Raw genomic sequence first — 27,302 nt, forward strand, 5'->3', positions numbered from 1 at the left:
CACTGCTAATTTGTACAAAAAAATCAAATCCAAGCGTTAGAACTTCTGTATGTTGGTCTGTCTCACCTGACCAGCTGCACGTGGTCCTGCACAAACGCGAGCGCGTCGTCGCGCGGCGGGTGCGGCCGCTGCTTGGCGGACTCGTCCTTCTTGACCTTAGTGCGCGACGCCAGCCGCGTCAGCCCGCCCGTCACCTTCTGTATCTTGGACTGGATCTGGTTGTGGAGCTCCCACGGCACGCGGTACACCGCCTGCTCGGTTAAATGTTGGTTATAAACAACGGCTGACAGTATTCGGCGTTCCTGATAGATTGGCAAAGCTTGTGAGAAATGAAGTAAAAAAAAAAAGTTGGCATTCAAAAATTTCATACAACTATATGTAAACTCTTTATCATAGAACAATAAAGAAACACGGTGATTGAATTGTAGATTGGGGCTAGACTGTTACTATTCTTTTAATGGGATTATTACTATTCTATCTATCTATCTATCTATAACAGCCCTTATAGCGCCCGTCTTCGGACATAGGCCTCCTCTCTACTTTTCCAGTCTTGCCTATTCATTGCCACTCGCATCCAGTTTACGCCAGCTTGTTGCCGGATATCATCTGTCCATCTTTTTGGTGGTCGTCCTCTACCGCGGGTGTTAGCACGGGGTCTCCACTCCAGACTAAAGTGAATGACGTAATAACAGAAATAGAACGCAGAAAGTGGAGATGGGCAGGACATATTGCTAGAATGGACCACAGTCGTTGGGCGAGAAGAGTCCTGGAGTATTGCTATTAACTACAGAAAAAAAAACTATGGCACATAAATATACAAGAGATTTAAAACGTAAAACAGAGATTTACACAGTATAAACCGGTATGTGATCCAGAAACAAAGCTGGATGGAAGCTATATTTGTAGTTCACACCGATTGAAATTAATGTAGCGACTGCGTGCGCTTGAGTGAGTTCAAATTAGACGAATTGCTAATCTGACCACATAGGTACAGGATTTTCACAGTGAACCAACCTTTCGTTCCGTGTCAATATAATTGATCCATAGTTTGTGCGCGCTCTCGCTCAGTTGTTCTCTGACAGCTGTCAGATCGGGTGCGCGTGCATTCCCCGCTGGCAGCATTAAGGTTACTTTGAAAACCTCTTCTATAGCCGGCTTTTTGCATGCGTATAATTCTTCCCATACGCGACGGGATGCTCCCGCCATTAGATTACGACCTGTGTGAATAATAACTTAATTGAAACACCCAATGTAATAGTGCTGCATTATTTCGGAGACTATACATATTAAGATCCATTTCTCGAACTCGAAAGAAAAGAGGGGTTTTCTTTTTCTCTCTCATATGAATTTTCAGTAAAACGAAAAGAACCGACGAGTCCCGAACGATAATAACATTCTGGTTTTACTGTAGGTAGGTAGATATAGAATGGAACTCTCATTGTATTTGATAATTTACCTTGATGCGTGTTCAACTGGTCGTCTCTGGATTCGACGTCGCACCCTGGTATGACGTGCCACATTGTGCGCATGTGCGAGTCGAGCGCTATCTTCATGTTGGCACTGAGTTGCAGCAGACAGTAAGTCAGGCAGCCTACAAACTCTAGCTCGTGGTTTCCGGCACCGAATATCAATAACCTGTGAAGTATTTTTTTTAATTAGGTCATTAGTCATTACTACTACTACTTATGGAAGTTATTATTACAGTAAAAAAACAACGGAGAAAACAAAACAATTAACTTTTAGATCCCAGAGAGATTTACTTCTGAAGAACCGGACCACGACCCTCACCCCCTAAATATTAAAGTTACAGATCTAAACCAAAGAGTGTTGTTCTATTATAAGCCTAACAAGTGTTTAGGAAAAAAGGAGTTGTAGTACATACCTATATGTGGTAAGTTTGTGCAGTGCTTCTAAAACCGACATCTGATCAGCGATGCTGTCGGTAGAGCGGGACAGCAAGAACAGAATCGTTCTATTCAAGCAATGATGCAACCCCTCCAACGATATGACGGAAGATTTCTTCTTAGCTTGCGTAACTAACTTCACGATGAAGTCAAATACCTGTTGAAATTGTTATTTTTATTTAATTTATAATCATCATCCCATCATCATCCCAGCCTATATACGTCCCACTGCTGGACACAGGCCTCCTCTCAGAACAAGAGGGCTTGGGCCATAGTTCCCACGCGGGCCCAGTGCAGATTGGGAACTTTACACACACCATTGAATTGCTTCGCAGGTTTGTGCAGGTTTCCTAACGATGTTTTCCTTCACCACAAATCTCGTGGTAAATTTCAAATGTAATTCCGCACTTGAATTTCGAAAAACTGAGGTGCGAGCCAATTAATTTATAATGCTGACACTAAATTCAATTTTTTTTTAATTAGTGAAACCTCTATAGTATACAATGGTAATATTGGTATCAGTTATAGTAGTTTTAGTATATGTATGTGTTGCTGTGCGTTGTCTATCAGTGAATCACATTTATTAGTATTTTACAATCATAGATTGTAACTATTTTATAGTCCTTATTGTATATTATCTGTTTATTAGTGTTCACTAATTAAGTCAAGTTGTTTCTATCTAATGACATGAAAAAAAAAAACTAAACAATCTTACATCATGCGGATCCCTGGAAAGTTGGCCCTGCCATAGCTTGTCCACCAGTCTTGCAGCCAAGTAACAAACATTCGATATATTAGACTCTGTCCCAAACAACTCTGTATTCAATAAATTCTCCATTAGAGTCGTCAGGACGTCTGTTTGGAATTCGATTTGTTGTTGACTAGTGGAGTTAGTTGGAGAAGCATCGAGTACCAAATCGATTACCTGGAACGAACGAAATTGATATAAAAACACAAGTTTGTGGCAAAAGTGAGGCAAAAATATAGACTAAGTACATAGTTGTCTACAAATGAGATGAGTTTTTTAGAAGACTAACAACAGAGAAAACACTACTGCAGTATATAGGTTTTTTAATAGCAACAAATAAAATGATATTATTATGAAACTAGGATAAAAAACAATTCTGTTCTGAAAACACTACTGCAGTATATAGGTGCTTTACAAACACATGACAGCAAAGCAAACATTGGAATAGCAACAAATAAAATGATATTATTATGAAACTAGGATTTTAGCCGTTTTGATTGGAGCAGATAATGAGGTGATCGCGTTCTACCTACCGATGGAAATGTGTCTAAAACTCGTTCAAAATATTAGTAAGAAAAAAAAAACTTTTAATCAAAGTGTGAGAACGTTAAAAGAGAATGTACCGGTTTGTGTTCTAATATTCTAATTTTCCAGTGATAAAGATTTAAAAAAAACTTACTTAAGTATTTTAAGAGATTTTAGTGATTATATCGATGTTTTGTCACACGAGATTACATTTGTAATCAATCGGAATAGGTAACAAAAAAAAATCTAAGTCAAAGTCAAAGTCAAAATATCTTTATTCAATTTAGGCTATAACAAGCACTTATGAATGTCAAAAAAATCTACCACCATTAAAACTAAACTATGCATTCTATAGGTATTAAATGAGTACTCTTTCTCGAGAAGTGTGTTATGTGCGATTATAATTGTAACTAGCAGTTATTGTTAACAAATCAAAATGGTGTGTGTACTTTATGTTATGAAAGATCATTTACATTGTTCGAATATTACATTTTCATTTAAACATACGACCAAGGTAAATGAGGGTGTTAAAAAAAGAAAAGAAACAGTGTTTATATTTACGCTATAAAAGTAGGATGATGGCGTAGAGCAGGGGCTACAGGGCGTACAAAACATTGACGATGGCACTGAGTCAGTGGATGCAGCGTTCTACGAACAACAGCGAGTTTTCTTAACAAGATGACTTTATTTCAATTAACTAAAAGAATTTCCAAAACCAACTTCACTTCGACTTTATTTCACTTCTTTATTAAATTCGGGCCACAACACTCCAACTGCGACGCGACATCTATTTGTCCCTAAGATAAATCTCTTGTACCATCAGCCAAATAAGTGGTCTATCAATTTTTAAATAAGTTCCTATCAAATGAATATGTCGCTAACGTCGATCTTTCAAGTTGACAGACACGTTTATTGGAATTATTGTTTTATGACATGCAAACGATTATCAACATAAGGGTGGTAGACCACATATTTGGCTGATGGTACCAATGCGATCGTTGCACTCAAGGGGTTTGTGTTACGGCTCGGGTGTGAATAAGCGCGACAGGCGGCGCAACGAGCGATATTATACAACGTGTCTCTGTCCTCTGGACAAAGATGAATAAAACGTGTTGATTATCCATTCAATATAACGTTTTACTCTAGAAGGTCACAGAAGCAGGGGTTCTAAACATTTTTTGTGAAGTCGTAATAATGATGATGATGAATAAAATAAGTAATAAGATCGCGGAATGGATAACAGAGAAATGATTGATTTGGGTGGGGCTCAGTAAGCGTTTCATTTTCTCGTGTGTTACGAAAATATACTAATGTACCAATATTGTAATAATTTACAATATTGGAACATTAGTGTAAAAGGAACTCTACTCGGGATTTCGTTTATTGTCCAAGAGAGTAGAAACACCTTGTAATCATTGAGTGTCCTGCCAGTTAAACACCGAGCGGTGGGCCTCTCAACTTTGTCTCAACCCAGCAATGACCAGTAAAATCGCTCGTCGCTTCGACGGTCACACGTAAAGCACGGCCGAGCTGCGCGACAAATCGCTGTCACGTCGCAGTCTCTCTTCAAGTGCTCACATGCTCATTTGTGTCAGCAGGGCTACTACGAAACTCGAAACTCGATGTCCCTCTCGCTCTCGTATTAAATAGTAATGTCAGAGGGACCGCAGGACACGAACTTCGAGTTTCGAGTTTCGTAGTAGCCCTGCTGTTTCTACAGGACTAGTTCTACACTAACGCAAAAATAAGTTACATTTGAACTTGGGTATACAGTGAGCTAGAGAGTGCACCGTCGAATCCCACTAAGCAAATGAGCATCACTTCACGAGGTATCCTGCCTTTTTGCAGAAATATTATTCCCAAATGTCTCATTTGCCAAACTGTTTTATTTCCCAACTCTCAATTTCCTCCGAAACCAAATTTTTTTCTCAGTGTATTTTCTTATGGTTTTATAGAACACAGTAGGTTAGATTATGTTTTTTTTATGTAAGCTCCGAATAAAATATGGTTTCAGGGAAAATCGTGAGTTGGGAAATGAAACAGTTTGGCAAATGAAACATTTGGGAATATAACATTTCGCCGAAAAGACAGAGAACCTACTTCACTCTCTCGCGCACTGTTTAAAGTAACAAAAACTTTGCGCTGGTGTTATCTCGGCAACATTTGCCAGTGGTTTTTAATTTGAATTGCAGTAAACAGTCAAAACATTGAAAGCCATTTGGAGAAGTCGCTGCATGAGAATTGATTTGTAGGTTAGCATTTAGTTCTAAAAAGTTATTTTATTGCTTTAACAGAAGGTTATGTGCACAATCAAATATACTTAAGTGATAGCTGTTTTTAGCTAATCTTTGCACTACAATTTTTCTGTCACTTTTCGTGGAGTACAGGAATATGATGTAAGTTGTTAAAAAAACAACAACCATTCAGCGAAACAACTTCACAATAAAGCAAGTGAATGTCCAATAGTAATAATATGGTGATGATATTCATTTCGAAATAAATGAGACAGTAAAAAAGTATGTTGTTATTAACATTAAGTTGTCAGTGAATTACTACTTTCTACATTCAATTATTTTCTAGTACAACATTGCATAACAATAGCATAAGATACATGCTCTATATTCCATCACTGTCATTTCATTTCATGAGCAACAAGACATTAAATAGCTTTAAGTAAAAAAAAAAATTATATGTAAGACACTCTACCACTACACACATAGCGAGTAACGTTGTGATTGAATAGGACCTCGAAATATAATTAAAAAAAAAAACATATAGATCTCATTGGTCCATTCACTTCTAAAGCTCACTTTCATTGGTCGAAAACTCGGTTGATATAAAATTTAATATAGTGTGCGGTGACCCCGCAGGCGGTATAACGACTAGTGAAACTCATAAATCGAGAACTCAATCGATATGTAGGCGGTATAACGTTTAGTGAAACCAGAGGTTATATTGCGTAACGTTTCTGACACTCGCGTTCACAATCAAATGATAGTTTTCGCATAAGAAAACTGTAAGTGTCAGAAACGTTACACAATTGGCCCTCAAAACGCAGGCCTTATGGCATGCGTTACGGAAATCTCCCATACCCCGCTTACGGGCCCCTTTGACCAATGAAACTGAGCCTTTACTCTTCGACTCTAGAAAACTTTCCCGTCCTCTGAATACTTACAGGCGCTGCCTTCCCGGAGACGTTGAGCGGCAACGAATCGAGTACAATGACCCTCAGAAAGTCCATGACGTGCTGTCGTGCGGCGTGCTGCGTCAACGCAGCGTTCGGCGTAGGGGTCCCGCCAGGGACGAGCACCGCTTCCTTTTCTGAACCAGGCGTCGACGCACCGGATTCTTCGCCGCTTTCGCAGATTGCTATGCAAAAAATACCTTATTAGGACCTTTGCTGACTCGCTCCAGCACCCACGCGGCGGTTTCAATGAGGGCTATCGTTTTTTGTCTCACTAGATGGCGCACTGTTGCGTGAGGTTTTTAAGTATGGCTTTAAAGTCTGTTATTACGGGCGTGAAAACAAAGTTTAGATTAAAATCATATTTAAAACACCTTAAAACCGTACCATAAAAATATCCAGCAACCACAGTGTTGGTTAGTCCCGTTTTGTTCGGAAAAAAAGGGAGGACAAACGTTTCCAAAAGACAAAACTGTATCAAAACACAGACATTCATTGCCCCGTAACGCATAATTGCCATAATTAATTTCAGGTAATGCAAAATATTCACAAAAAAAATCTAATTATAAATAAACCCGCGTAGCTCACCCAAAAACTATGAGATTTGACATTTCGGAGACCTCACGCTACACTAGCGCCTCTAGCGGCGAATTCATTCGCGATAGCCCTCATTGGTTTCAAGAGAGCAGAGACCCGCCTCAAGTATCGCTGCTCTATTAGACGACATGAAATAGGCACGCCGCGCGCTAAGCCGTGCAGCCGCACGAGTTAGCGGAGGCCTTTAAGTCAGACAAGATTTGTAACTAGTAATAATTTCAGTTTTGTCCGTACCTTGCAGTGATAGATAAATATAACTGGAATAAGTTTACAAAAGCTTAACAATCGTTTATGTATATACACAACAAATAACATTAATTTTAGCACACGAGCTCTTAATTGTAATGTAAAGATGGTCCTTGTCCTTGAAACAATAAAGTTTTTACAGAACAGACAACTTACGCATATGTATGTCATCTGCCGTGAAAGGTGGGAAGAGGGTGGATGCCAGAGCCATCAGAACTTCAGCAGTCATCATTATCGTGACGAAATCCGGTAGAGTATTGTATAGGGAAAACAGCACCTGTGAATCCCCAGGTAGAACGCCATATTTAAAAGGTGTGGTTCTTGAAGATAAGCCTGAGACAAATGTCATGCAATTTTTCATAAATAATTATCATGCTTAGTTTGGTAGGGCAGTTACTTAAAAAAAAATGTCCCGTCATTTAGATAATCAGAAAATATTGGGGTGACACTCTTTACCGGCCCGGATAATACAATACAATACAATACAATACAATACAAAGACTCTTTATAATACCGACCCTGTTTTCGTGTACACGCTCATAGAAGCTGACATGAGTTTCTATAGGCGAGTACACGAAAAACAGGGTCGGTATTTATATCTTAAGCGGCTCGTAGACGGGCCATATTTTCACTGCAATTTGTGGCCGGCAACTATTGGTTACTCACATGTTAGACAGGGACACCAAATATGGCCCGTCTAGGAGCCCCTTTAGTATTATCCGGGCCGGTAAAGAGTGTCACCCAAATATTGGACACATATATTTTCTTCTGACAATTAAATAAAAAATATGAAGATATAGCTAGCTAGCTAACCCTTTTCTAGGTCCCGCGAATGTAGATGTGCTACCACAAAATAAATCATAGTTTTATGTTGTTTACCTATTTATAATATTTTTAACAAATTCAAATGATTTTGTACCATATTGTATACTTAGTAAGGTCGAATATTTGTGGACATTTATGTGGTTGCTATATGCACTATGCCTGGAAAAGGTTTATATCAGCCCTACTCTCGATCTTTGACGCGCTTCATATTTGCCATTTTTTTTTATTGTCCAAAGAAAGAATAGGTACGTCCGCGTCAAATTTTTTTTTTTGATAATCTAAGAGACAGACTAAATGAAAAATAAAAAAACGAGGTGAAATTTTGAACGTAATACAAAATTAGTGTTTTAAAGTGTTAAAAGCTCTGAAATGTTTAAAAAATCGAAATCAAAGAGACAGTGAGAACACAAGAAGCTGTCATGACAGACTCACTAATATTCTTCCACTTACTTGTATAATAGCTACAGGGTGATCCTTCAGCCAGTCGGGCAGATTCGCCGCTTCTGTATGTATCAAAGACCTCACGGCTCCGAGGAGTATAACCACCGCTTCAGGGCACAGGGTGATCCTTGCTGCGACGGCGGCGGACGACTGGCGGGAAGGCGCGGCGGCTCCCCACGCGGCGGCCCATACGCGTTCTACGGAAACCGTCTTGTCCGAGCCAATGTTACGCATAGGCTGGCCGAGCGTTAGACCGAATAGAAGATAGTATAACTCGGGTATGTGGAGGTGGGATAGCACCAGCCTGAGAAGGAAAAAGTTGGTTTTAGATCTTGCATTTTCACTGCATGGTACAACATATTATTACCAATGTCAACTATGTTAGTTAATGCTAATATAAAGCTATACGTTGAAACCGATCACTTTTGTGAAGACGATCATTGTCGGCTCCCACTTTTAAAGTGAAGTTTACTTGTACTTAATCATATAGTTTCCACTCAAAAGCAATCATAATAAATACCACTCCCCAATAATTGGTCCTTCGAACCCGATGTTTGAAATGTATGTTTTATTGTACTGTTTGAAGACCATTTTTTGGTAGATCGTTGATCGGTAAGAATAACAGCGACAAAGGGACAAAATAATTATTCACATTTGTTCAGTCGAGAGCTCCGGCAGACAGCTTAAAGCGTATTATGCCGGATAATATTGTCTAAAATAACATTGTTGGCGCGTGACGTAATTTACGGGTGGCCGTTACCAGGAGAGCAGCACGAAGCCAGAAGTGTGCAGCAGCTGCATGTGCAGATGCGAGTGGGAGTGCACGGCCGCGGTGAGCACCACGCCGGCCTGGTGCGGCGCCGCGATCACTTCCGTGTGCCGCAGCCAGCCGCCATTTCCCGCGCCTTCACGGAACCTGCACCAAAGATATCATGAACGTACAGTCACCTGCATTAACTGCCACAGCGCAGCATGCAAAAATGTCGGACAGGGCGATTATTCGAGTGTTTCAACCGTCTCGTCATTTTTGTAGACACTTTTCTTTAAAAATGGCCGAATATTCTAAAACAGTTTTTTGTTTTCTGGCAGAAATACAGGAACTCGTAACAAATAATCGAAAACAACATCAAAATCTATATCTATAGCCAATTAGTAAAAAATGTGAGCAGAAAAATGAGGCGGTAGAAACGCTCGAACAATCGCCCGACGAGTCGTGAGAGTATCAGATATTTATGAACTCTTTGTTGTGTCAAATATTAAGAGTTTCTTGGCAGGCAAAATATCCCTAGATGGCGTTAGCATCGAGTGGTCCGTTTGACGTTACAGACTTGCTTGTGATTGGCTCATTTAGTTATTCAACCAAACACAAACATACCGCAAATGTAAAAGTTGTCTAACTGGCCTCGAGACTAGCGCCAACTATTTCTATGGCGCAGAAATGCCGATCCAGTACACGCAGTACCAAAGAAATCTATACAAAGCAACAAATCCGTCCGCTTCGTACGGTCGGTTCCAAAGCAGTGGATGCGCAGCTTTAGACTTAGAAGAAATATATTCGAACCTTATCCCCACTATAATTAGCCAAACGCAATGTTGTGACGTCAACGAGAATGCACGATGTCAACAAGATTGTTTGACTTTTTAGACTAATATTTAATGGAATGGGATTCTAGTATTAAACAAGAGATATAATTGTAAAGAATAATATAAAATTACCGTTGCATTATTGCCGATTGCTGTCCTTGCCCGGAGCAAAGAATCACCAGTATCCTCAGGGCCCATAGAACTGTCGTCGGATGGACGTTCTCTTGCATGAAACTCAGCAACCAATCCATCCCCAACACTCGTGAGATCTCCTCACAAACAATAGTGTTTACAAGATTCCGTGCCGTGAAAAGCAGACCGTGCAAAACATTGAAACATTTGTTCCTCAGTATAACTTGCTCGCCTTCGCATTCCTTTTCACAATCACTTTCCTTTAGATTCAAACCCTTCTCAGTTTGCGATGGCAAAGGTAATGTATAAGCCATGAACTGTCCTAAGCATAGAAGATCACTTGGCCTCGGCTGGCCTCCTAGTAGCGCAGCCAACAGTTGTATGAGAACGTTCTTTGTGCTCACAACTTTAACGTCATTTATGATGTAAAGAAGTTTCGAGACTAGCTGCAGTTCCCGCATTGTGCGCAGATTGTGCGTTTTGTGCGCTGTCTCAGTAGCGAGTTCCAGCAAATGTTCCAACAGGGATTTTATCAAGCCACCTGGAGCACCCAGCCACACTTCCAACTCGCAAATGAGATCCTGGAAGGAAGTTAAGCAAAACTAATAAAACGTACACCATAACGCCTCCGGAAAAGATGACAACAAAAAATAAACATAAATAGGGTTACTAACATACCTGAAACGCTGTTAAATTTGGTATAGATGATGTTTCTTTTTGACTGTCAACTGTTCCGACTAAACCGAATATGAGGTGTAGAATGTGAGAATTCAAAAGTTGTTTTTTCCTCTTTAACAGCATTGCTAGTGTTTGGTATCCTTTCCGGCGGTCCATTTCTGCCTGGGCGGCTTTATTGGATCGTACTACGCAAACCAACGCTTTGACACCGGCGTAAAGGCATTCAACGTCTTGGGCCATGGCGATTAAACCCAGTAGAACGGAGCATCCACCAACTGTATCTATCTGCAATGTATCAAAATATTCAATGTACACAGAATTCAATCCAGCGCCTTAGTAATTGAAGTTTAATGAAATTATGTTTGCTCTAGCATTATTTCTTACCATAATAGCAGCAGGTTTTGGACAAAAGACCCGAACGCCCAAATATCCGACGACCGTGCCTCCCAAGCACCTCGCCGGCCCCATCAGATGTCCAGCAGAGTTATGCAGTATTCTTATGGGGGTGGCATTCTCATGGGAAGACATGCCCAATTGCTTTGCTATCGCTTTATTGTCATTCTTGCTGTACACTTTGCGTATTTTGGCGAGCGTGAGCTGCGTCATTGCCCGGGCGTTGATTCCGAATACAACTTTTTCTTCGGCCACGAGCGGCGCTAACGGCTCTTGGTTGTGGCCGGGAGGTAGAGGCGATTGTAACGTGCCGATGTAATGCGGCCCAAGTTGGTATATGATCGATACAGTTTGAGCCGGTAAAACCTGGAATACAAACAGGGTACTGTTAATATATTTCTCAAATTAAATCGTCTGCAGTGAATTCTCTTCACTCTATCGAGTCTTGCTGAGAGAATGGTAAAATTTAGGCGTCAGTTTTAAGTTGTCTATGCAAGTTATCAGCATACAAATTATTAAAAGTAGCAACAAATTAATCCGAGCCCAAGTATTCAGCATTGGGCTTATTGTCTAACGCACTAGGAATCGCAATCGCTTTCGCCTCTTCTTTCTGTCACACTGTGTAAGATGATGGTAGAAAGAGATGATGAAACTATCATGATGATCACCATCTCGGCATTCTCGGCCTACATACGTCCCACTGCAGGGCACAGTCCTCTCGGAATGAGAGGACTTGGGCCGCAGTTCCCATTGGGAACTTAAAACTTATTGGACAAAAGGTTTAGGCTCGTTTTTTCCCTGGTGTAGTATAGTTACTCACGTCTTCCAGCAGCGTGGCGGGTCCCTGTCGCCACACGAGCCGCGAGTAGCGGCGCCACTGTGGCGGCGTGCCCAGTACGCAGTACACGCTCGACGCGCCGGACAGCGTGGCCGCGCCGCCGCCAGGGTTGGCGCTCACGTAGTGCAGCTTGCCCGAATGCATGTGCTGGCCTGCAACAAATAATAGCTTAATAATACAGTCAATACAGACTGCAATGACTACTAAGATACGAACACGGGCTAAATCAGGAATTTACAAACGTCAAGAGACTACCAGAGGCTTCTCCTGATGGTACGCTCAGGTCCCAGCACGGGTATCTTGCGCTATACGCGGGTATACGCTGCGTTTGCTTTCAAAATAATTGAAACAGATTGGAAACCCCGGGGTTTCCAATCAATGGGGCTCTAGCCTATTATTTGCTAATAGCTGAAAGCAACAATAACTTGAGCGCGAAGAGATGAAAGAGAACAGTTTCTCAATACGATATTCCACTAATATCATAAATGCGAAAGTTTGTATGTCTGTTTGTTAGTTCGTCACGTCTAAACAGCTGAACCGATTTAGATGAAATTCGGTATACACACATGATTTGAGTCCCGGAGAAGAACATAGTATTGTTTCTTTTTATTTGCATAGTTCCGTTTAGATAGCGATAACCGAATTCAATGCGGACGGCGTCGCGGTTCGCGGGTACCGGCTAGTGTTACAATAACATATGTAATAGGTTATGTTCTGAGAGATACAAACAAAGCAAAAACGAGAGTAAAAAAAATCAATAGACTATGAAGTTGGCAAGTAATATATAATTGAAAAGCGTTGCATGCAGCTGTAAGTTACAGTGTTTTGTTATATCAAGTCGAAGGCGTCAGTTTGTCCGCTCGCAAAACGAGCTAACTACCTATGAACTAGTTTTCAGTTAATTTTTGTCTATAGGTATAAAAAAGTGTATATATAATTTTACCGTCTAAATATAGTGAGAAGGAAGAATTCTTGAGCACGGCCCGGTTAAGGACCAAGACGAGGTGGTGCCACTGTCCCTCGTGCTGTAAATCAGGGCACCACACTCGCGCGCCGCACTCGCCTGACCCTTCAGGCTCCCATTCGCCAACATCTGAAACAAAACGATAAGTCTAAATAACAGTCCGTCCCGGAGTCCCATTTACAAGTTTTTTTTTCGTACTAAAGTAACATTATTTTTTCTACTCGTGTGCTTTCATCCGCGAAGTATGATTTAACGAACAATATCACAACGACGCTGCGCTCTTTTCAGTTTAAACCAAAAGTTTATTGTATATGGTGCTGGCTACTGTATCGAAAAATGTCCTTACAATGTGCTTTACAAGATAACATGCTTTTGCAACTTACTATGCGGCACCATGGTCTCTTGTGTAGAAACAATGATAGCTTTGTCTCTAGCTGATAGTACGACGGCCAAGCACACTAGGTGGTCGTCTCGGCTGTTGTTGATGTTTCGTACGAGGGTCAACAGCCTCACGCAATGGGGGTCTGACCGGGGATCTGAGTATTTCTCGACGCAAATCCACGTGGAGTACGTCAATCCGGTTTGGGGTGGGAATACTCTGTCACCTGTAAATGAAATGGCTAATATTGCAACGAAGATCAAATGCGATTAACATCTCAACTGTTACATGTAATTCAGCAAGAGATGGGTTAAAATAATTTAGGATCATTGTGAAGATTTTAATGACATATTCGTTCTGAATTCATCAATTTTCTAAAACGAATATCTCAGTAATCAAAACAGTTGACTAATCCCACGTTAATTACAAACGTCAGAATAAGCTATACCTATTCATAGATATTTCTAAAATTTTTGAAAGCCGAGTTAACTTACCAGAGCCAATGCCTCCTAGAGTGGCATTGTCTTGAGTGCCGAGCGCGTTAAGGTTGGCGGACTGAGGCGCAATGCTTGGCAGGTAGAGGCATCCGAAGCCTTCGGCTGACATGTCAAATTCAACGAACGGTGGCAATGTGCATGAGTTTTGCGACCTGACATTTAAGAAAAAAGTTTTCTGTTTAATCAAATTGCAATGTTACCGTTACCACACAAGAAAAGATTTAACAAAAAACTTTAAGTTCACATGACACTACTAAATATTAATGGATTCACATTAAGCACGTATTGTACCTAGTCGCAAGAATTATTGACAAAGTTTGTTAAAGGTCCCAAGGTCATAATCATAATTCAGTTCTTACCTGTAATCCCTTGGAGTAGTCATGGACACTAATGTCTTGATCCTGGTAAGGGGCACCGGGCCACCGGGCTTACAAACTTGCCCTGGTTCAGGAGCCACGCAATTCAGCGGATTGCCCATTCTCAAAAACTCCCTGCAAATAGCGACAGTATACAGAACTATGGAACAACACAGGATCACAAATTAAACAAATAATTATACATAAAAAGAAACCTGTAGCTTCCATTGAATAGACGGTGGCATCAGGTACTGTAGCAGGTACTGCACCACTGCAGTTTCCACACTTAAATCTTACTTAATTTGAATGAATATATCGACTGGGAATTGCATTGTGTAAATGCATACAAATGTATGCTTTATGTATGTTCACTATAGCCTCGTCAGTTACAACTTTGCGGTTTACACCACAGTTTCCCAAAACCCACCAACCTGAGATCGGAAGGGCGTAACGCATGCGCAGCGAGTCTCTCTAGCATGTACATGGCAGGCGCGTGTAGCGCGTGACGCTCTGCGCGTAACGCCGCTCCACACACGCGCAACACGGCGCCTGCAAGCCCGGCGCCACACATCACCTGCTGGTTGCGCTCACTGCAATAACATAGACCATATTACAACTCAGGAGTGAAAGTAACCCAGATATGACTTTAATATGCAAGATGAGCTCATATAGCTACCACCAATTTACTTGCCCACCGTGTCGCTAAGCACCATCTTAAGCATTTTTCGGCCCTTACATCTTGACCTTCTTTTTTTAACAATGCTTCTACATTCCCTCTGCATTCCTACAGGAGAGGGGTCTACGGACCTGGAACTATACTTACTATCAGGATGACCGACTTGCTCATTTTTCGTCTTATTGCCAGCAACCAACGCCAACTCGCAACTCGCGCAAACACGTTACTCGTACGAGTATTTTAATTTTTACAAAAACTACTCAACTTTTGTTGTACTGACCTGCGTACAAGACTTTTAAGCACGTGCGCGAGGTAATCTCTCAACGCTCGCGCATGCGCCTCATGGTCGGAAGGCCGAGGCAGCGCGGGCAACAGCTTGGCCAGTACTATCACCACACCGGAGTGGACCACCCACGCTTCACCGGAAGAACTACCGGTGGAGAGGTTCAGCGGTGCCGTGCGACCTGCTGGTTTCGACTGGAACCAGTAAAATAAAAACATTAGTCCCTTAGGGATTGAGTGAGTTGCCTCACGTGGCAGCTGCAAACAAAATCATTCCTCACGCGTCTACCTCGCTACGCGGCTCGCTCATTCAAATTCAGTGCCCAACTGTACGCAAACTACGCGTTTAATTTTGACATGTATCTTTATCATCATTGTCATAGTATAGTGTTATAGTTCTTACCTCGTTGATTGCTGAGCTTTGTCTTGTCAAACTAGGAGACTTCACGTTCAGTGAGCCACAAAACGTCGGCTTATCGAAGGAATCCAATGCGACGTCGTACAGCATTCTCAGCACAATGCAAGCGTGAATAAACACCACCGGTACAGTATCAGGGAAACTATAACAATACAAGAAAGAAATGTATCATTTTAATATTCCGACCGGTTTAGCAGTTATACAATTTCTTTTAACCAGTTCAATAATCCCCTGGTATTTAGTAAAGGTATTTCTGTTCTGAGACCAACATTAGAGTCACCCTGGACGTGCGAGATTGCTTCATCGTGTCCGGGACACATTAGCTTGTAAAAACTTTTTTTTTCATGTTACCTCATATCTAAAATGTTCCCAGTAAAAACTTCATGGAAGACTTCGTAAAGTCCCGTGTCTCCTGCCTCCACGTCGTGCAGCAGCTCCGTGTCTTCAGTAAAACAGCCTAACCGCCGAATCGTATCCGTCAGTGTGGTCATACAAATCTAGACAAGAATTAATCATTACTACAACTTTATAAAGCGCTATCAATTTACTAAGAAACGAAACTTTACGTCTACGAAATGGCTGTTAAGATTTCGTTACATAAAATAATTAAAGATTTTATCTCATATAGTACATGCAACTTGCATAACATACGACGGCCAAACAACGCACTCAGAGAAATGATAGTCACTTTAATAATAATTATGACATGGGGAGATTTGAAATATTGCATCTAAGAATATAAACTACATGGCCTAGCCCAAGTCAATGAGATGGTCAGTCAAAAGTAAAAATTTGGCTAGTTTACCTCATGATGGAAGAATTTAGCGTTAGCCGGCTCGAACCGCATTGCCGTGCTGACCGTATAGAACACGATGTGGATCAGCTGAAGCATGTCTCGGTCCATCAGTTCGTTTGAGTTCAGCTTGCCTTCCAACGATCCCAACACACTCGTCACGTACACGAAACCGCTGACCTACGAAGTACGATAAATATTAATTTGTTGTACTTCTTTGTTTGATTTTCCACCAGCCATAAAAACATGTTCTCAAAGATATTCAAAATACCTTTCTAAAAATAGTCCTAGTTCTGTGGGAATCCCTAAGACATGCTAATAGCGCTTTCAAAATATGAAGTTTTAGTTTCAGTGCGTCGTTAGGTGCCGCGTGCATTCCGCAAAGCAAGGCTGACATGTCTTCCTCCCCTGAACCACTGACAATCAACTCTCTGACAACACCTGCAAATATAGTTTTATTTATTTAAGTTATGCAAAAAAATGTCTTAGGTATATTAAGCTTTATTTTATGCAATCATTTTGTTATTTTACTACGAATTAATGTTCAACTTGTTGAACTTAGATTAAGCGAACTATTTAACTCTTCTTTGTTGCAGAGTAGCAAAATAAAAGGCTATAGTTATTTGACATATGATATAAATTAGTCAATCAAGTTGACCCATTTGTTCCCTGGCCTACTGTAGAACTTTTTCCCGGTAGGTAAGTGTGTATTTATTACTTACGATATGCGCGTGTAAAAGATTATCAAAACGTTTTATTCCAGAATAACTTTTCAATAACTTACCCAATGCCTTGCTTCGACAAGACTCGTGTACCACCATCCCATGGACGCACTTCGCGCCCCCGCAGTCCCTAAACACATTACAATTATTCGTGTTCCCATTCAACAGGGCTGTCAACCCGTCCATTACTAAAGAGCCCAACTCTTCCTCTTCTATATCAATGTTAGGGTCTTTTATCAGCGAGTCCTGCCTTATGGACAGCCTTTTCTTTCTCTCAGGAGCTATTGGATCGCTAGAAACTTTCGTGGGGTCAGCAGAAGCATCTTTCTTTTGTTTTTCTTCCTCCAAGATCTGTTTGTCCTTCAAAAATACGGCATAACGAGAGAGGCATGTAACAAACACTTCTAACATACCTACTTCTCGGTATACATCTTTGAATATTGTGTTATGCCTGCAAACACAACGGGTAAGTGTGAAAATCATGAACGTTATAATAACAGTTAGCGCAAATCAACATAAACTATAAATACTTACTTCAAGATGTTCAATAGTGTTTTTATACACAATATGCTACAACGTCTGGATTTATTCGCTTTTAGCAATAAAGAGAGTGATATTAATTCTTTGCACGGAACAAAATTTAACTGAAAAACTATGAACTCTAGTAGCTCAAAGAACTTCTCTTGAATTTCAGAGTTTTTCGTGTGTATCCCTTCGGAGAATTGGCTCAATGTGTTTTGGTTTTCTAATATAAAATAGTTGGCGTTATCTGCGTGATATACGCTTGATATGGCATCTAATATCGTGCAACACAGCGCAGCCGAGTTTGACTTTATAAAGACAGACTGCAAAACCTGGAAAAGCAAATAATTGCCGATATAATTTACTAACTAATCCTATACTTTTGTAGTTTGTAGGTATTCAAAAACAGTTGAATATTGAATAGCGGGGCTCAAACATAAGTTGTTGGTACATTCATGCACCAGCTTTTAGCCAGTTAAGTGTCCCACTGCAGGGCAAAATTCGTTTTAAAAAATCCTTTTATTCCTATGTACAATTATTTCGTTTTAACATATTGACTTGGCAACATGGTTACAACCACCTCCTCCTTTTTTTTCTTACCTGAAACGCCTGCACATTCCTCACAGCCTGTCCCGGCGTCGTCGGCTGCGGCAGAACAAAGCCTTGCAATTGGAACATCTCTGTGTTAGCGCGCGTCGGCCGCAGTTCAGAAAAGCCGCAAGCGCAGAGGGACGATATCATTAGTACTAGGTTACGAAGAGCTGCCCTGGCTTCTGAGCCACTCACTCGTTCTTCTTCGAGCCTATAATATGCCCAGATAGTTTAATATGTATACTTTTATACATAGCTCATTGGAAATATTAGAGCGTGGCCGTAATAAAACGCGATAAAACGAATCGTGCCAAATGCGATTCGACATCCGTAGAACACCAAATATCTAGCCTTGTCTAAGGACAAAAGGAATAAAATTAACTTTTAGGCCTTTGGCAATACGCCTACTTGTCTAACAACGCAAGGGCTAAACGTCGTTTTGGTTCCTATCGAACGACAATTAAAAAGTTGACTAATAGATATGCTACTTGGCTAGCCGATCCTTTAGACGGCCGGTTCATCACACAAAGTTAGATGATGGTACGCTTTCTATTTAGACAACGCCTTAACCTTTCAGATTATCATCAATAGACAGACCATCATTAAAAATAGACTTGACAGAAAACAGGCTGAAATGTTATCTTATCACATCTATGGTTTGTTCAATAGGTAGTATATAACAACTGCACACACATAACTGTTATCATACATTAAGTGCAATAACTGTGACCATCTGTTAGAACGACGCGTGTAGAATGGATGACGCAACTAATGTGTGGGTGTAAATATAACAACAACGATACATCTCAACTATCTACAAGACTTACAGTGATTTTAACAACTAATAAAACTTTAAACTTAGTTATTATATGATATAAATAAAACCGGAAAATGTGAATGGTGCTTACCCTGACGTCAAATAATCGGGTACCCCATTTCTCTCATGCCTGTGATAGATAAAAAAAAGTAAAAGAACAAAATAAAGTGATTAAAAGTGAACTACACATGCACCATGCATTAATTTACATAAATTTTGAATAATTGATATACTTACTTGAGAAGGAATTCTGATAGAAAAAGATAACCCTGACATGAACGAAAATCGTCCAATAATAATTGACTAACTTCACTTGAATCCTTCAGGAAGCAGAATACAGCCACAAACATTTCGACCACCTATAAATAAGACATTAATAATGTAGTGAAAAAAAAAGTACATAGTTCTAAAAATCACGGACATAAAAGCAAGATAGATGGATCTTGCCACTAGCCATTAGCATACTTTATTTATTTTCTTTTTTTGGATTAATTTTTCTTAGGAAAATAAATGATATAAACTCTGTAATCTGTTGTATTTATACGCTAAAACGTATCATTGAATAACGAGGAACGAGATTCGAATTCCAGTCCTAATGTTAGTTCTCTTTTTGCGTTCTCGTAAAAATTAAGAATAATAATCATTTTAATAGCCAAATCGTGAAAATTGGTATTACCTCCAATGGGGTCAACTCTGGTATCTTTTGCATATTATCTATACAAAGAGCCACACATCCTTTATCTGGAAAAGAAAATACATAGAACATTACTTTTTTAGGCATGACATAAGCTCCGCTGGCGAAATGCCAGTCTCCTTGTCTGGACGCATAAATTAGACGCCGCGAAGGCAAAATCTATAGGCGCAATAACCCCGACACAATACAAAATCCAATTTATGATGGCAACCAAATTTATTATAATAAATACAGTAATTACTCTATCAAGTTCTCCTCAATAGTGATTGACCCTGTCAATTGCCGCTATAAAAGTACACGATGTTGTTTATTTAAAAGTTTTGTATCTCATCAAAAGTAAAGGAATGTTTCCTTTGAGTAAAATTTTCTATTTTCATTATTTAGACTACTTTCCCTGCAGGTGGCATTTAAAAATTCCAGCCTGTATATTTTTTTACTAGCGACCCGCCCCGGCTTCGCACGGGCAAAATAAAAAAAAACGGCCAAGTTGTAGTGATGGATGAAGTACAAAAGTAAACTTACTGTGAATGTACTGCACAACTGATTGTGTCAGACCATGCCTCGACAATGTCATTAGTACTTCAGCAGCTGATTTTCTCCACATAATATTATGGGGAGCACACCAAGAGGTTATAGCAGAGAACAGTAGGCTTAAGTCATCTTTCCTTGCCAATTCCTCACAAGGGAATGGATGACTACTTAATCTTACGAGGACCTGTTGAATGTAATATAATTTGAAAAACCATAAAATTAACAGCATTTTGTTTACACCTAATTTTATGCAAAACATGCAAACCTAATAAGCTACAGGACCCAGACATACATAGATAAACATTAGCATTTAAGCTTTACCATAATTATGAACTAAAACTGTTAGTTTACATATCAAATATAGAATTTATAACTATAGAATATTTACTGCCATCCTATAGTTTCTATTTATGTATCTCATTTTTAATTTTATTTATTTTCAGAATGTTTTTTACACATACCTGAACAAATATCTTCTGTAGCAATATTCTTCTTTCTCTTGGGGTAAAATCGCTAATGCCATCTTGCGCATCAGCCTCAGCTTCAGGAATTTCAGGAAGGTCAAAAAATAGGTACAAACACTTCACTAATGTAGAAGGAATAGCTGCAGTAGTCATGACCTAGAAATACAGTCACTCACCATAATGATTCATTAACAATGTTGAATCAGTCATTCATAAATTAAAAATTTTAACACATTATAACAACACAACACACAACTACAAATTTTATTTGACAAAGATTGTAATGAATAAGTCGAAAAACAAATAATATAGCATACAGTATAATTAAAATAAAATAAATATTCAATAAGACCTTTGTCACACTATGTATTTTATTAATCAGTTGGTTGGACATGTCACACATGAAAATTTAAATAATACATGAAATTAAACCTGTATTAATGATTGATCTCCAGCTGCCAAAAGATTTAAAGTAGACAGCAGCATCCATCCATTACTAGATTCTTCAGAATTTTCAATCTCCAGAAATTTTGCTATAGCACAACTTGCTGCTTCCGTGCTCTGGTTGCTAGCCCGTTTCCTGATTTCTGATACCATAAGCTTAGACACTTGCTGGCAGAATGAAAGGATATCCCAAAACTTTTCATTCATCTCGCTGGAGGGGCTAGTACCAAAAACCTGCAGAATTATTGTGATGTCACTTGATTTCTCTTTCTAAGTGAGTATACAACTATAATATAGCTAACTATAAGATTGACAAAATACAACATACTTGAAGCATGTTTAAACTGGTGAAATCTAGTGAATTATTAACAGCATGGATTATTCCAGAATAATCCAGGAATGTGATCATTTTAAGGAACTGATAGCATCTGAATTTTGATACATTGATGGATTTCTTAACCAATAAGAGCATCAATATTTTAAGATACATACATAAATGAGCATGAAAGTACCTTGCAAAACAGAGGCAGCATATTGTACAGCTTGTCATCTTTTTCAGCGTCTGTGAGAGGCTGAGGCGGGTGTGTATACTCCGCAAATAGCTTCTTGAGGTGCATAAGCCCTAGTTGCAGGTGCGAGGCCGCGCTAGCAGCCTCCGCGGGCTCCGCAGCCGCGGACCCCGCAGCCCCGCGCAATTTACGCATCAAATTCATCTTGACACCAAACGTTTACGCTATTGAGTAACTCTGTTTTTCCACCAAACACATGGTCACAATTTTTAATTCATTGTTTTTTTTTTTAACAAGAAACAAGTGTCTGAGAATAATGTTCTTATTTATGTTCATTTTTACATTCAGAAAGGACTCTCATAGTCATCTACATGATTGTCTCTTTTAAATGTCTTCTTGGTTATTTATTTTGGTTGTTATCTTAGAAATTCCAAGATGATATCCATAAAAATGGAATATTATACGCCCACACACAACAGAAAACAGAAATCTATCAATTTTTTTTTTAATTTTTTATCAATCAAATAGACTGGGTTGCCTATAGAAGAATAATATTACCCATTTTCTGCATTTTCTTCATTGGCTATACTTTAGTTTTTAATAGATTTCCTCTCTCTCTCTCTCTTCGCAAAACTATATAAAAAATACAAGAAATAAAATAAAAAATACGTTTTCACGTAAGATATATCATCCTTTCCTCTACAATCCATACTATTGCTATTGCATATCAAATTGAAATGACCCTTTGATTGAAATGACATGACCATTCCGTGTAGTCAACCCTTAGTCAACCACTCTTTGAATCTTCAGGATATCAAAGAAAAGCGAAGAATCCCGAGCGACATTAACATTCTGGTTGTACTGTTATTATTTGTTGAAGGTTAAAAGTAAAACGGAATTTTTGACGATTTTCAGAGGGGCTATTACGAAACGCGAAGTTCGTATCGCACCGTTCCTTTCACTCGTGTATTAAATGATATAAGCGTCGGCGGGACGGCAACATAAGAAGTTCGAGTTTTGCGCTTCGTAGTATAGGGCCAGCAGGGCTACTACGAAACTCGAAGTTTGTGTCGTGCGGTCCCTCTGACACATACACTATTTAATACGAGAGCGAGAGGGACGGTACGATACGAACTTTGAGTTTCGTAGTAGCCCTGCTGTCTGTGGGGCTACTACGAAATTCGTGCCGTTCCGTCCCTTATGCTTATACTATTCAAAGAGAGAGGGACGGTACGATACGAACTTCGAATTTCGGAGTAGGCCCTCTGCAAGGATACTACGAAACTCTAAACCCGAAGTTCGTATCGTACCGTCTCTCTCGCTCTCGTAATAAATAGCGTAAGTGTCAGAGGGACCGCACGACACGAACTTCGAGTTTCGTAGTAGAGTAGCCCTGCTGTTTGCACTTCGATTAGGAGGAAATTAAAATTGTAACATTGCGAATAAAGTGTTCTTTTGCAAGATTTTATTTTAAATGTACGAGGATATGTATGTATAGTCAATAGGTACAAAAATACCGGCATCGAAAGTCACAAAAATATACACGAGTTTTGTACTAAAAATATTTTTTATTTCCTCTCAGTGATTGTGAAAAGCACAATGTTTAGTCTCGGCCAAAAGTGCAATAGATGAACTCGTATTATCGAAGGCCTCCCCTTCGGGTCGGCCTTCAAACTAACTCGTTCATCTATTGCTTACTTTCGAGTCCACAACAATATACTGCAGGGCTACTACGAAACTCGAAGTTCGTGTCGTGCGGTCCCTCTGACACTTATACTATTTAATACGAGAGCGAGAGGGACGGTACGATACGAACTTCAAGTTTCGTAGTAGCCCTGCTGTTCCTTGTTACATACATTGCTGGTAATGTACCTAACTCAAGGAACAAGGAGGAGCTTATTAGTTTTTTTTTTTTTTTTAAGTCTGTAAGCCGTATTTAACACAACTCTTATAATAATTCGAAAAGTAACATAGCACCATTGCAACTAGCGTAATACTACGGCAGGCAACGTCTTATAATTAAAACTGCGTAGGATGGTTTTATGCAACCTTTTAAAACAACCATCACAATGCAATTTTTTACAATGAGTTAAATGTAAAACTTATCTATCTTACAACTTTTATAGTAAGGCAGAGAAAGTCCCATTGTCAAATATACTCCTCTTACCTGGTGAATGAGGTATATATGCCGATTTATACCAGAATGGCAGTAGTAGGCCCGCGGTGCCGCCGGCGGACGCTGGCAGCGCGGCCTCTTGTTCTAAGCTAGCGAGGGCCCGCGGCTGCCCATCCATGGGGCATGTATAGGTACCTGGTTTACATTAATCCAATAAATTGTTCCAGTACCCATACATTACAAGCAAATTAGCTAGCTGAAGTGGGAATGGGCAGGCTATATAGAACGGAAAACTTTTTTAAACTTTCCCAGCCTATCAATAGATACTGGTCTATTAAGTATACCAATAAAAATTGATATACCATTTATTTGGCAAATGGTACATTCCTGAGGATTCATGAGATTGTCATACACACTCAAGAGCACAATTGTTTCATCATTTCTTTTTACCACACAGCGTATGAGGGTAAAAAGAGATGGTAAATACAAGCATGAGCAACCACCCATAACACAATATAGCCCCTGGTCAATAAATATGACTGCAATCATAGACTTACTCCTTACTCACTGACCAAGCAGAATATAATTAACAATTTAAGTTTTTACATACAAAAATAATTAACATTATAATAAATACAAAAATATAAACATTATAGTTAGCCATTACTTAAAATTAGTGGTAGATAAACTTACAGCTTACATTATAAAGATCAATTTTTAAAATCACAAATAGCATTGCCACTTTGAGTTAATCATATCCTGAGTATTATTTTGGAAATCCAATAGATGTAATTTTGTTGAATAGTCTCCTCTTATCACTATGTTATACACTAAAGATAGCTGGCACAAAGATTACCCCATTCATGTGCTTGCTATACTTCGTGCCTTGGTTTTAAAATGTGAAATAAACTTTTTTTTCTAGCATATAACAAAAAAAACTTGACCCGTCTTATTGAAAATGTTTTTTAATAAAAGCTAAATACTGGCACCAATGAAACTATAATGATATAAGTAACTATGTAATTTTTTTTTGTAGAAGAATTTTTGAATAAAAGTACAGGTATAGATTGTTTACCTTATTTCTGATGGAATTAGGTCAGCTTCAAAAGGGTTACATATATCATAGGGTTAAAGGGTTATATTTAAATAGGTATTTGAGGGTTAGATTTCCTTACACTGATAATACTTAAGTTAGTTCACAATTGGTTTGAACAAGACCCATAGTTTTTCAAATTCAATCCTATATTTTTCGACAAGCTGCTTTTGAGAAGTAATAGCAACATCTTCAAAGTTACCGTTCAGTGCTTGGTTTGTCCAATTTAAAGAGCCCATGATCACCACAGGGACAGCATCAGGGTTGTCGCTGGACGCATCTATCAGTGAGAACTTGTGATGCATCAGGTTAGTTGACTTCATCCATCGAACTGGAATCCCATGTTTTTCCAATTTCCTTATGTGAGAACCACTAGCAAATGCCATGTCAGCATCAATAATCACTCGCACTTTGACCCCTTTGAAGTGCTGCTTCAGTACAGCTTGAGCCAAATCCAGGTTAGTCAGCACGTACATGCAAATGTCCAAAGTGTACCTTGGTGAGTTTACAAAGTACAACAATCTGTCCATACTCTGAGTCACGACGCACCGCGAATATTTACTCTTCTTCAGCTCACCTACACCATACGCAAACATTAACACTTCGTGTATTTCTTCTCGCTTCACTTCTTTTTTCTTCTGGTGAAAATAAAAATGGTAAGCCCAATGTGAAACGAATGCAATAGAAATTAATGCAAATAGTCTTTTGCTTAAACCTATCCAAGGAGTCATGATGCTATTTTTGCTTGTAATTAGATATCATATCATGTCATATATAATTTCATTGCTATAGTATAGCACGTTTTTGTCGTGAATTAAATTATACTCCGAAAAAGTTTGAAGTTTGTACAGGAAGAAACTTGGAAGAAACACAACAAACTCCAATAAATTTGCCAGGCAGTGACATTTACAATGACAAGCACGCACGCACGCCGCACAGCACTAGAGGTGAGACGTATTTTACTGGAATAGGTTTTGGAACAGGTTTTGGCTTGGACGCGTGAGTACGCGTTCCCGCCCGCTATTGTTTTAGCGTACGAGTATTTAGGAGTACGGCGGCTGACAACGTTCCGCCAACTTGAAAACAAGTGCGCTCGTCGCGTCGCGCTCGGAACTATTCGGTAAACGTCGGAGAACTTCGGGACTTCGGGTCGTCGGGATCGCTCGACTCGCCTTAGCCACCTGCGCCTGCGCGATGAAATGAATTCCAGGAAAAAGGAGCGGAGCGAGTTATCTTCTCTTATCATTTGTTCTAATAACACTTTTAGCATGAACACAAAAGGGTCCAGTTTCTTTTGATGACATTCTTTGTTTTGGTGTGATAGTACTTGTTGTCTAGTCTACTTAGAATTTGCAATTTTAAAAACAAACAGTTGCTAGTCGAAAAGTGTCGAAAATATAAGATAGGGGTGCATCTAAAATTGTTTTTATTAATTATAACATAATATTATCTCGACATACATGCGCAGAGATTGCACGAAAATTAAAAGGGATATAGATCGCTATATAATGAATTTATTTGAATAATTAAATAAAAAAAATGTGACGTGGAATTCGATAGTTCGATATTTGTAAAACTCCTAAAACGCGTATTAAGTATTAGGTGTATACGCAATCACGGGAGCGCATTTACGGGAATCATTTTGTTAACGCAATGAGTCAATGAGGGCTATCGCGTATGAATTCGCGGCTAGAGGGCGCTAGTGTAGCGTGAGGTCTCCGAAATGTCAAATCTCATAGTTTTTGGGTGAGCTACGCGGGTTTATTTATAATTAGAATAATTGTGTGAATATTTCGTGTTCCGGGGCAATGAATGTCTGTGTTTTGAGACAGTTTTGTCTTTCAGAAACCTTTGTCCTCCCTTTTTTCCGAACATAACGGGGATTATGCAAGACTGTGGCATGCTCGATATTTTTATGGTACGGTTTTAAGGTGCATTAAATATGATTTTAATCTAAACTTTGTTTTCACGCCCGTAATAACAGACTTTCAAAACCATACTTAAAAACCTCACGCAACAGTGCGCCATCTAGTAAGACAAAAAACGACAGCCCTCATTACCTTATACTCGTCTTGGGGTGCCGTGCTTATAGAGAGACCCGTCTCTCGTCTATAGTCTATGGGCCAATTTACGAAGTTAGCTGCGTGTTTAATGTACATTCAACCAATTTCCTAGGCTATTATGAATACCATTACATAAATTGGAGCAGTAATGTACTTTCAATGCTTATCTAGATAATCCTCATCGACATTGGCAGAATCGTAAAAAAAATTATGGAGCCCTATGGAGCCACTTTTTCCTAAATTTGAATTGAATAATCCAGTGACATTTATTTTGAT

The 27,302-nt window shown here is 39.4% G+C and overlaps 2 protein-coding genes across 9 annotated transcripts in view; both read right to left on the minus strand.

Annotated features, from left to right (window-relative positions):
* The window catches only part of bchs (WD repeat and FYVE domain containing 3 bchs), a 42,322-nt gene extending 20,073 nt beyond the window's left edge, over window positions 1–22,249 (minus strand). For 2 of the 8 annotated variants that reach the window (XM_074093527.1, XM_074093526.1), the window contains exons 1-34: window positions 21,758–22,249; window positions 21,234–21,479; window positions 20,799–20,957; window positions 20,329–20,521; window positions 19,789–19,853; window positions 19,350–19,471; window positions 19,204–19,242; window positions 18,305–18,506; window positions 17,717–18,036; window positions 17,245–17,633; window positions 16,732–16,901; window positions 16,473–16,640; window positions 16,019–16,164; window positions 15,653–15,809; window positions 15,248–15,444; window positions 14,723–14,881; window positions 14,295–14,426; window positions 13,933–14,087; window positions 13,443–13,664; window positions 13,039–13,188; window positions 12,078–12,247; window positions 11,249–11,623; window positions 10,865–11,149; window positions 10,187–10,767; window positions 9,231–9,386; window positions 8,480–8,774; window positions 7,361–7,481; window positions 6,353–6,546; window positions 3,739–3,825; window positions 2,620–2,829; window positions 1,883–2,061; window positions 1,457–1,635; window positions 1,015–1,217; window positions 67–251 (exon numbers count right to left, since the gene is read on the minus strand). In XM_074093527.1, the coding sequence (XP_073949628.1) occupies window positions 67–251; window positions 1,015–1,217; window positions 1,457–1,635; window positions 1,883–2,061; window positions 2,620–2,829; window positions 3,739–3,825; window positions 6,353–6,546; window positions 7,361–7,481; window positions 8,480–8,774; window positions 9,231–9,386; window positions 10,187–10,767; window positions 10,865–11,149; window positions 11,249–11,623; window positions 12,078–12,247; window positions 13,039–13,188; window positions 13,443–13,664; window positions 13,933–14,087; window positions 14,295–14,426; window positions 14,723–14,881; window positions 15,248–15,444; window positions 15,653–15,809; window positions 16,019–16,164; window positions 16,473–16,640; window positions 16,732–16,901; window positions 17,245–17,633; window positions 17,717–18,036; window positions 18,305–18,506; window positions 19,204–19,242; window positions 19,350–19,471; window positions 19,789–19,853; window positions 20,329–20,521; window positions 20,799–20,957; window positions 21,234–21,479; window positions 21,758–21,958 (6,812 nt within the window). In that variant the 5' untranslated portion in view covers window positions 21,959–22,249. Of the gene's footprint in view, window positions 1–66; window positions 252–1,014; window positions 1,218–1,456; window positions 1,636–1,882; window positions 2,062–2,619; window positions 2,830–3,738; window positions 3,826–6,352; window positions 6,547–7,360; window positions 7,482–8,479; window positions 8,775–9,230; window positions 9,387–10,186; window positions 10,789–10,864; window positions 11,150–11,248; window positions 11,624–12,077; window positions 12,248–13,038; window positions 13,189–13,442; window positions 13,665–13,932; window positions 14,088–14,294; window positions 14,427–14,722; window positions 14,882–15,247; window positions 15,445–15,652; window positions 15,810–16,018; window positions 16,165–16,472; window positions 16,641–16,731; window positions 16,902–17,244; window positions 17,634–17,716; window positions 18,037–18,304; window positions 18,507–19,203; window positions 19,243–19,349; window positions 19,472–19,788; window positions 19,854–20,328; window positions 20,522–20,798; window positions 20,958–21,233; window positions 21,480–21,757 lie in introns of all 8 variants that reach the window. The other 6 variants (XM_074093524.1, XM_074093523.1, XM_074093528.1 and 3 more) reach the window with 5 other exon arrangements.
* A 2,568-nt stretch (window positions 22,250–24,817) lies between these two features.
* Window positions 24,818–26,376, minus strand: LOC141431617 (uncharacterized). Its single transcript, XM_074092797.1, has one exon. The coding sequence runs from the start codon at window positions 25,692–25,694 to the stop codon at window positions 25,062–25,064; it is 633 nt and encodes a 210-aa protein (XP_073948898.1). The 5' UTR covers window positions 25,695–26,376; the 3' UTR covers window positions 24,818–25,061.
* Between the last annotated feature and the right edge of the window lie 926 nt (window positions 26,377–27,302).

Source organism: Choristoneura fumiferana, chromosome 10, assembly GCF_025370935.1.
Source record: "Choristoneura fumiferana chromosome 10, NRCan_CFum_1, whole genome shotgun sequence".
NCBI classification, from domain to species: Eukaryota; Metazoa; Arthropoda; class Insecta; order Lepidoptera; family Tortricidae; genus Choristoneura; species Choristoneura fumiferana.

Bases quoted from the DNA above. Each gene is read 5' to 3' on its own strand.
- LOC141431617 (XM_074092797.1), bottom strand. From the start codon at position 25,694: ATGACTCCTTGGATAGGTTTAAGCAAAAGACTATTTGCATTAATTTCT.